Here is a 10,469-nt window from a genome sequence, read left to right as displayed (position 1 = left end):
AAAAAAAAAAAGAATTCTCAAAAGTAGGAACCTTAGAATTAACTTCTTAAGAATCTCCCAGGACTTAAAAAAAAAAAAAAAAAACTTCATAAAATTCATCCTATTTGTAAAAGACTTACTTGAGGGCATTTCAAGATTTCCATGGTAATGTGTTCCATGCTAAATAACATTGACTTGTCCTTATTCAACTTGGAGGACTATTTTGATGATTAATGAAATAATGTATTTTGTATACAGTTATTTGAAATAAAGTCAATTCATTAAATAGAATTTGGAACACAGAAAAGTATAAACATTTACCCATAGTCCTACTAGTCATATAAAACTGTGGTTTAACATGTATTTGCTTCCAGTCTCTTTTTTTCCATGTTATATTTGTTTTTTTTTTAAACACAGCTGAAATCATATATACAATTCTATATATTTTGGAGGGTTTTGCCTCAGTTTGAACACTTTTCATTGCTTCCAGCCTTTGTTTTTAATTTTATTCCATTAAATACTGTAGCTTTACTCAACTATTCCTTTTTTTTTTTTTTTTTTTTTGGTTAAAATGTGTGTTGTTCCCAGTTTCCTCTTTTTTTAAGTAAGTAACTCAGTGATAGAAAATTTTTAAAAAATATTACTAGGCATGAGTTTTATTTCTGTGTTTAGGATTATTTCTTTGGTATGGAGTTGCAGAGATAGAGTTATTGGACCAAAGCTTATGAAATTTTAGGCCTCTGGATAAACACTAGAATTGGTACTTTAGCTTTCTTTATTTCCTAGTTTGGGAGGAGGTGATTTTGTTTGGTAATAGAAAGTTGTGGTTTTGATGGAGGCTAATCTTCATTTTATTAAGTGCTGAAACTGTGCTCACCCTTGATTGAATGGCTACATGTTAATTCTTGTAATAATTTACAGCAACAAAAGAGTTTTCCCAGACCCTCATTTGATTTCAACATATGGTTAGGTGCATTTTCTAAACCACACCCTATTACTGTTACCTAATGTTGGGTGATACCAGGTCACTTTCTTTTAAATGTACATAGACTTTGATAATCAAACTCTGTAGACAAGTTATGCTTTGCCTTGTTACAAACTGGATTTTGACTTCTTCCTCAATTAATACAGATATCTATATCTATATCTCTATATCTATATAATACTAAGTGATCATCTCATTATTTTACATTAGGTTTCCCCTAATGGTCTCATGTTTCTTGTTTGTTTCAACAATAGTTAAATCCCAGAAGTGTTCTATTTTAGAGAGAGAAGAAAGTTTCCTAATTGGCGGTCCTTTCATTTTACAGATGAGGAGACCAAGGCTCACATGGGTTAAGTGTTTTATCCATAATTACTCATTTAGTGGCAGACCTGGGATTAGAATTTCATTTTTATTTCTCTGAGGTGCTTTTTCCACTACAGCTTTTTTTATGTAGTAACAAGGAACATGTGTTCCACAGGCTACTTTATGATGAACTCTTAAGATTGCCTTACTCTGTCATTTAAGGCTTTTTTCTACAGGCATGCTAGTAGCCCACCCCTGTGTGACAGGAGGTGCTTTCTTGAGCAAGTGGTCCAGTTACTCCGGTTTCACTATAGACTGTTAACTCTGCTTTTTGCATATTTGGTATCATACACGGATTTACTTTTAATCAGCATTCCAGAGTTTTGTTGCTTGATATTCTTTCTAGAAAATGAAATCTTAAGTTGACTACAATCTAGCAGTTGCCAAAGGCTGGCTTGAGATTTCTGGTACGTGTGTGAGAGAGGTTAATAGATAAGCTAACTATCTCATTGTCTAGCCTTCTCTGTGTTAAGTCAGTCATCAGAAAGGAAGGTGCTAGGAACATGTCCTCTCACCTTTCCACAGAATAGCCTTCACTGAGTTGTGATTCAGTATAATTCCAGCTTTCATAGAAGATTTCTAATGAAAACTTCTTTGTGAATAGGATTTCTTTTTCAGAACTCTACTTGAGGAATGTTTAGTTTCTAACACAAGCTTGCTTTCTTTGTTTACAAGAGAGAGAGAGGGCAGGGGAGGGGCAGAGAGAGGGAGAGAGAGAATCCCAAGCAGGCTCAGGGGTCTCCAGGCATTCTTGAGTATGAATCCAGTGCTAGAAAAACGTTTCAATTTAGTTGCATTTACTGTTTGCATACTTTAAACAATTAAGTCAGTAAAGACAATAATAATGAATGGTGTTTTGGAATTACAAAATGCTTTCACATTACCTAATTTGACATAGCAGTCCTATGATGTTGTTAAATTTAACTGTTCCAATTTTACAGTTTAAGAAATAGGTATAAATAGGCTGTAGCAGTGAGGAAGTAGTGGAACAAAAGTGGAACTGAGATAGTTTGCCTATAAATCCTACATTCTTTCTATTATACCATGATGCCTCCCCAAGTAAAGTAAATCTATTTCCCCTTTTTACCTTAGCCTCCCCAAATTGAGAGCCAAACTCCTTTTTAGTTTGTATGTAACAGCCCAGATATTCAGCAACATCTCTTACTTTGCAAATTTTAATTGATTTTTGCTTTATCTAATTTCATTTTTGATATTGTATATAAAATAATTTTGTGAACTCAGCTCCAAATCTTTCAGAAAGTAGACAGGTCAGAAATACTAAGATAAATTGGTTCCTATCTATGAAGAATGACTACTTTTTATGGCTGTGCTGACCCTTTTGTTTACTACCTAATGGTTTATCTAACTCTCCTCTTTGGGTAATAGGTTTGTATATTTAAAAATATTTTTCAAAAATTATCCTTTGGAGGACAGAAATAAGTATGAGACGAGTTTAGCACCTTTCCCATCTTAACAAATATATGAAAATGTTGTTATCCATCAAGTAGATTAATAAGCTTTATGAGGGGCCCCTGGGTGGCTCAGTCAGTTGAGCGTCCGACTTCGGCTCAGGTCATGATCTCGCGGTCCGTGAGTTCGAGCCCCGCGTTGGGCTCTGTGCTGACAGCTTGGAGCCTGGAGCCTGTTTCGGATTCTGTGTCTCCTTCTCTCTCTGACCCTCCCCCATTCATGCTCTGTCTCTCTCTGTCCCCAAAATAAATAAATTAAAAAAAAAAAGCTTTATGATAGAAGTGACAACCAAAAATGGCTACTTTTATCACACTTGTACAAATTAACTACTTAAACTTCAGTGATATAAGGTGCTCCTTGTTAACATGGATAATTGTCAGTATGTAAATATATTTCCATATACATGTAAATATATGTGTATATATGTATGTATATGTTTTATATGTAAAAACATATATTACATATAAATTTATATGTAAGTATGTGAATATATGTAGGTATATAGGTTTATATTACATATAAATGTATATGTAAATATAATATATGTGTGTGTATATATATCACTAATATTTACATATTGACAACATAGACACACAAATATACTTTCTTCTATTCATACTGCTCTTTCTGGTTGGAATCCACCTTGTTGGATGATAGAAGAACACAAAAAGAGCAATATAAACAGCAGATTGGTATATCTGTTGTAATTCCACATTAAAAAAATGAGTTTCTGGCATTTCCAAGTCTAAGATTTTTTCCAGACAGTATGCCAGTGAGTAGTACAGGTAAAACAATATAGCTATATGACTGTACAATTTATTACCTGTTTGTTTATGACTGAAGTCAGTGGGAAACAAGAGGTATGCTCCATACCTAGAAATGTATTCTGACATGCAAGCCCAAGTTATCCTCTTACAAACTGATTAAAGTTTAATGGAGAAATCAAATTCTTTTCCTCAGCATTGCCAGTACAAACTTCCCAAAATCTTCCCAAGAGCCAGCTAGACTTCTAGTAGTTTTATTTATTTCTTTTTAATTGTGAGGTGAAATATACATACCATAAAATTTGCCATTTTAATCACTCATGACTTTCCTAATTTGTTTTTCTTTGCTGTGATTGACTCTTAACTGTAGCTCAGTTAAGATATGTTTAAATGTGTATTTCAAAATAGTTCTGGAGAAAGTGGGTAAAAATCTTCTTAGAGTGTACCACATCTATTAGAGAACATCTCCCAAATTTCAGGACATCTGAGATTAGTAGGGTAACTCTGAAGACTGTCTATAAATTTTAAAAGTGAGAAGGAGTTAAGCATTTGTGGAATTGCCTTCTTACTGCAGGGAAAAACTGTCAGAGTGTTGTTTTTTTTATTTGTTTTCAGAAAGACTAACATAAATTGTTCTTCAGATGGTAGTTACATCAAGTTAAGACATGAAACATAATTCCCTTTTCATATTTTTCTCAAAAGAGAAGGTAAACAGGGATCTGAAGAACAAACTTTTTCTTGAGAGGGCCATAAGCAGGCAGTAATGTATACTATTTGAGAAAAATGTAGCTACTCTAGTAACAAATGTTTTGACAGCCAGCTAATTCAAAGCATCAGAGAACTTTACATCTGGAGTTCTCTATATATCACCCAGCAGATTCTACCCAAAGAATTTTCTTAGAATTGAAGTGCACAGGACAGCTCTCCAAAACAAAGAATTATCTGGCCCCAAATGTCAGTACCTCTGAGTTCAAGAAACTCTGTTCTAGAAGAGGATTGTTTGGGTTTGAATTCCAGCAGTATACTTTATAAACTGTGGGGAAGTTACTTAATATCTGTGTCTGCTTCCTTGTCTATAAAATGGCACTAATAGTAATTTTTAACTCATAGAGTTGTTGTGAGAATTAACTGAATTAAAATATTTAAAGCATTGAGACCAGTGCCAGTAATATAATAAGCAGTTGAGAAATACTAGCATCATTTTATTTTATTTATTTTTTGCTTTCTTTTTTTTTGTTTTATTGTTAAAAACTTAGTTCTTGTTGAATATATTCAATTGGTTAAACTTAAATAAATAGGTGATAGAGAAATATGCTGAAAAAATTACTAAAAGAAAATTATACAAAGAAACACATAAAATCCCAATTTAAAATGCAGTATATGAAAATTTTGAATGAGAAATACCTTTGTAAGCAATAATGATAGGCTCTTATAATCTGAATTTTATCTGTATCTTCCTAAACAAGTTTCTAAACAAGAAACTAGAAGGTTGAACATGACGTGTATATGATTGGTGCTAATCTGAACTTAAATTGTATTAATATTTGAATTTAAAGACTTGTGGCCTAATAATTAAGTTATGATAACCATTCTATACTTCAGTACACAAACTGATAGTCCTCTCATTCTGTATAACAACCCTTCCAGAAAAGTCCTTGGGAAATCAGTTTCTTGATTGGATGTCCTGTGCACTTATGTATTCAAGTGGATGTGTATAAAGTTTTGACGGGATGCAGTTTTTTTTTTTTCTTTAACAACTGTTCTTAAAAATAATCTATTTAAAAATATACAAAATTTATAGTTAAGTTTCTTTAAGCTTTAGCAAATTAAGAGCAGATTATATGAATGTGTATTCAACTGTAACATGGAATATTTTTCTCTAAGCAAATCAAGAACTAAAATTATTTTCATTATAAATATATCTATAAAGAAATAGATTGAAACAATGGTTTAATAATTACTATCATTAGTATAGTTCCATATAATTAACAAAGTCCTACCACATACATAGTCACAATACTCCTTCATAAAAATCCCGTGGGGTATGTGGAATTATCTGTTCTATAGATGAAGAAGTTCAGGCATACATAGATGAAATGATTTTCCAAAGTATAATGCTAGTAATTGTAGAACGATTATTCAGATTCAAGTCTCATAATCAGTTACTATGGCAATCTGCTGAGAACTTTTTAATAAAATTATGAGACTTTCTCTGACTTAGACCTAACCTTTTTGAAATTGGTATAATAAACCATTGATATTTCCTCAAAATGAATTTAGATATTTTAATGGCAGAATATGGAGAGAGACCCGACATGCATTACTTATGAAAATTATACATAAATATAATAAAAATGAATTTGATAACCTTGTTATTATTATAAACCTTTCTTTTATTTTTAACTTTTAACTTTGGATAGTTTCAAACATAAACCAGAGTAGAGAGAATAATATATGTAAACTGCTATTTTACTCATCACCCACCTGCATCAATTATCAACTCATGGTGAGTTCAATTCATGTATATACCTCCTTTCTTCCCACTGGATTATTTTGAAGCAAATTCCATGTATATAATTTCATTGTACATGTTCCATTATGCATAATTTTATTTTTCAAAAATAAATAATATTTTAATAATAATTACAGCCCTGAAATACTACAAAACTGAATAGTTCTCTAGAAAAATATTTTCCCATTAATATATACCAGTGGGCATCTTTTTCTGAGTTCAAAATAATCACACATAGTATGATTTTCTCTTGGAATTTAATTTTCTAATGATAAACAGTAAGAGAAAGCATTTTACCTGTTCTATGTAGTCTTCTCTCCTTTCTCCTTTAAAAATAAAATATTGCAACATTAATTATTTGACATCTAATAAAGAGCCTTACTGAAAATTGTTAACAGAACTTCTTAATATATCCTTAGTAGCAAGAGAAATATTTTAATTAGGACTATTTTAAATCCTAATTTAAACAAATTGAAATACCGAAAACTTGAGAGACAGCAATAGCCAAACCTCAAAATAGTAGGAAACTACCAGTGATTCTCATACATACCTTTGGGGCTAAGAGCTGCAGCGAAATCAAATGAGTAGACTATATCTACATTGTTCCTTCTGTTCTTAAAATGATACCTTAAAACTTGCTTGGCAAGTTTCACCTAAGTGCCAATTCTAGTTGATTAGTGGTGGTTACCTAGAAAACTCAGTTGAGTTTTATAAGCCCCCCCCCCCTTTTTTCCCCTCAAGGGAAAAGAATACTGTATTTGCTTATGGGTTATTTGCTCTCATAGCAGTGATATATCTGCTAGGTCCTGGCTTAGTATATCTAAATGATGCTTTTAAAAGAAGCATCCTTACTTAAATTTATATGCCACTAGACTGAAAGAAAACACATGTCATAGTGCTACAGTCTAATTTCCCATTATTCATGGTATTAGATAGACATTAATTTATATATTCTCATCCTTGAAACAAGTAATTGTGTATAATTGGTGGGTGTTTATAGGTACCAGTTATGTTTCTGTACTAGCCCTTAGTGCATGTATGCATATACCACTCATTTGGCACTATGCTTATGTTAACATATTATTATTTATTTCCTTTATTTATTTAGACTGGCTTCCCAAGTATATTATGTTTTTAAAAGCTTGTCAGCAGCATCTTATTTCTCCTTGTAGTCCTGGCAACAAGAAATGCCTTGATAATGATTATATTTCCTTTTTTTAAAAAAATTTATTCATTTTTGAGGGAGAGAGAGAGAGAGTGCATGAGTGTGGGAGGGAGAGAGAGAGAATCCCGAGCAGGCCAGTGCTGTCAGCATAGAGCCTGACTCGGGGCTTACCTGAGCCAAAATCAAGAGTCAGAGGCTTAACCCACTGAGCCACCAAGGCTCCCCGATGATTATATTTCTATAAAAATACATGTTACTTGTCTGTCACTAACTCAAAATTACTTGCTATTTTGGGATATTTGTGTACAGAATGGGATGTTTTGCTTAGCTATATAGTTCAAAAATTGCAAAACACTTTAGATCTTTCTGACTTAAACACATCCAGTGTTTGTGTTATTTCATCACAAATTTATTATATGAGCTTTCTCCCTAAATTTAATGGCGAGTTACTCTTTGAACAGTGGTACTCAAAGTATGGGATGAAGACTAACAGCTGATCATCAAACTATTTTTTGCTGGTCTGTTAACTGTTTATTATTTGTGCTTGGAAAAAAGAAGCAATTGTAAACATTTATGACAGTTTGACAGGATAATTCTATGTATGTTTAATAAAATTTGAATTTTTATTTTTAAAATTTTGATATTACACTTAAAAAGTTGATATAATTGACATATAACACTATGTTAGTTTTAGGTATACAACATGATTTGATTTATTGTGAAATGATCACCACAGTATGCTTAGTTAACATCTATAGCCATTAGAATTTTTTCTTGTGATGAAAAATTTTAATATTTATTCTCTAATCACCCTTCAGAAATATAATACAGCATTATTATTAGTTTTTAAAATGTTATTTTAGGGAGCGTGCATGAGCAGGGGAGAGGGGCAAATGGAGAGAGAGAGAATCCCAAGCAGGCTCCACACCTAGCACAGAGCCTGATGCCATGATCCTGGGATCATGACCCAAAATAAGCTGAAACCAAGAGTGGGATGCTCAGTCAACGGGATGCTGAGGTGCCCCTGATACAGTATTATTGATTATAGTCATTATGCTGTACATTATATAACCATGACTTATTTTATATACGAAAGTTTCTACCTTTTGATAACCTTTACCCATTTTTCCCACCACCCCCATCTCTGGTAAACACCAAACTCTTTTCTGTATATCGGAGTTGGGTTGTTTTTTGTATTTGTTTTTTAAGATTCCATGCATGAGTGAGATCATATGATACCTGTCTTTCTCTGACTTATTTCACTTAGTATAATGCCCCCAAGGTCCATCCATGTTGTCAGAAAAAACAGGCTTTCCTTGACTTTTATGGCTGAAAAGTATCCCATTGTGTATTTATGTCATATTCAATCGCTGATGGACACTGAAAGGTTGTTTCCATGACTTGGCTATTGTGAATAATGCTAATGAACATGAGAATGTAGATACTGTTGTAAGTTAGTATTTTGTTTGCTTTGGACAAATACAAAGAAGTTGAATTGCTTGATCAAATGGTAGTTCTATTTTATTTTATTATTTTTTTTGAAGAATCTCCATATTGTTTTCTATAGTGTACATTCCTACCAACAGTGCACAAGGGTTCCCTTTTCTCCACATCCTTGCCAACTCTTGTTATTTCTTTTTGCTAATAACCATTCTCACAGGGGTGAGGAGATACCTCACTGAGGTTTTGATTTGTATTTCTTTGATGATTACTGATGTTGAGCACCTTTTCATGTACCTATTGGATATCCATATGTCATCTTTAGAAAAATGTCTATTTAGATCCTTTGCCGCCCACCCCCGGTTTTTGTTTTTTTTGAGAGAGAGAAAGAGAGCATGTGCATGAGAACTCTGGAGGGGCAGTGAAAGAGGGGGAGAGAATCTCAAGCAGTCTCCACACTCAGTGTGAAGCATGATGCAAGGCTTGATCTCATGACCCTGGGATCACCACCTCAGATCCTGTGCCCATTTTTTAATTGGATTGTTTGTTTGCTGTTGAGTTGTCAAATTCTTTATATATTTTGGATATTAACCCCTTATCAGATATATGATTTGCAAATATTTTCTCCTATTCAGTAGGTTGTCTTTCATTTTGTTGATGGTCCTTTGCTGTGCAAAACTTTTCAATTGGATGTTAGTCCCACTTGTTTATTTTTGCTTTTGTTGCCTTTCCTTTTAGTGTCAGATCCAAAAAATTGTCTCCAAGATTAAAATCAAGGCTCTTACTGCCTATATTTTCTTAAGGAGTTTTCCTATTTTGGGTTTCATATTCAAGTCTTTAATCCATTTTAGGCTATTTTGTGCATGTAGGGTAGTGGTATGGTTTCATTCTTTTGTATGTAGCTGTAACAGTTTTTCCAGTACCATTTACTGAAAAGATTATCTTTTCCCTTTTGTACATTCTTATCTCTTGTGTTGTAAATTAATTGGCCCTATATGCTTGGGTTTAATTCTGGGCTCTCGGTTCTTTTCCATTGATCTATGTGTCTTATTTTTTTATGCCAGTATCATACTGTATGATTACTGTGGCTTTGTAATATAGTTTGAAATCAGGACGTGTGACTTCAAGTCCCACTTGATTCTTCTTTCTCAAAATTGCTTTGGCTATTGGGATCTTATGTACTTCCCTACAAATTTTAGGATTGTTTATTCTTTTTTAGTGGAAAGATCCATTAGAATTTTGAAAGGAATTGCATTAAATCAGTAGATTCCTTTGAGTAGTATGGACATTTTAACAATATTCTTCCCATCTGATCATGGTTTCTCTTTCAATTTATTTGTGACGTCTTCAATCTTTCATCAATTCCTTATGGTTTTCACTGGGCATGTTTCTCACTTCCTTGGTTAAATTTATTCCCAGGTATTTCATACTTTTTGATGTAATTGTAAACCAGATTGTTTTATGTCTTTTTATGGCAGTTCAATATTATTACATAGAAACACAACAGATTTTTGTATGTTGTTTTTTTTTTAACCTGCAACTTTACTGAATTTGTTTATTCTAGCAGCTTTTTGATGGAATCTGGGTTTTCTATAACCAGTCATCTGCAAATAGAGTTTTAGTTCTTCCTTTCCAATTTGGATAGCTGTTAATTATTTTTTCTTGCCTTAAGTACTCTGGCTATGACTTTCAGTACTGCATTGAATAAAATGATAAGAATGGGCATTCTTGTCTTGCTCTTGATCTTAGAGGAAAAGTTTTCAGCTTTCACCATTGGGTAAAATGTTAGCT

The 10,469-nt window shown here is 32.8% G+C and overlaps 1 protein-coding gene across 2 annotated transcripts in view; it reads right to left on the bottom strand.

Annotated features, from left to right (window-relative positions):
* WDPCP (WD repeat containing planar cell polarity effector) overlaps positions 1 to 10,469 on the bottom strand; it is a 389,996-nt gene that overhangs the window by 1,804 nt on the left and 377,723 nt on the right. For both annotated transcript variants that reach the window (XM_040458282.1, XM_040458283.1), the window contains one exon: positions 6,371 to 6,399. In XM_040458282.1, coding sequence (XP_040314216.1) covers positions 6,371 to 6,399 — 29 coding nt within the window. The remainder of the gene's footprint in view (positions 1 to 6,370; positions 6,400 to 10,469) is intronic.

This window comes from Herpailurus yagouaroundi, unplaced genomic scaffold (assembly GCF_014898765.1).
Source record: "Herpailurus yagouaroundi ecotype Mexico unplaced genomic scaffold, PumYag 221, whole genome shotgun sequence".
Classification (NCBI taxonomy): Eukaryota; Metazoa; Chordata; class Mammalia; order Carnivora; family Felidae; genus Herpailurus; species Herpailurus yagouaroundi.
This window is presented reverse-complemented; position numbering and strand designations above follow the sequence as displayed.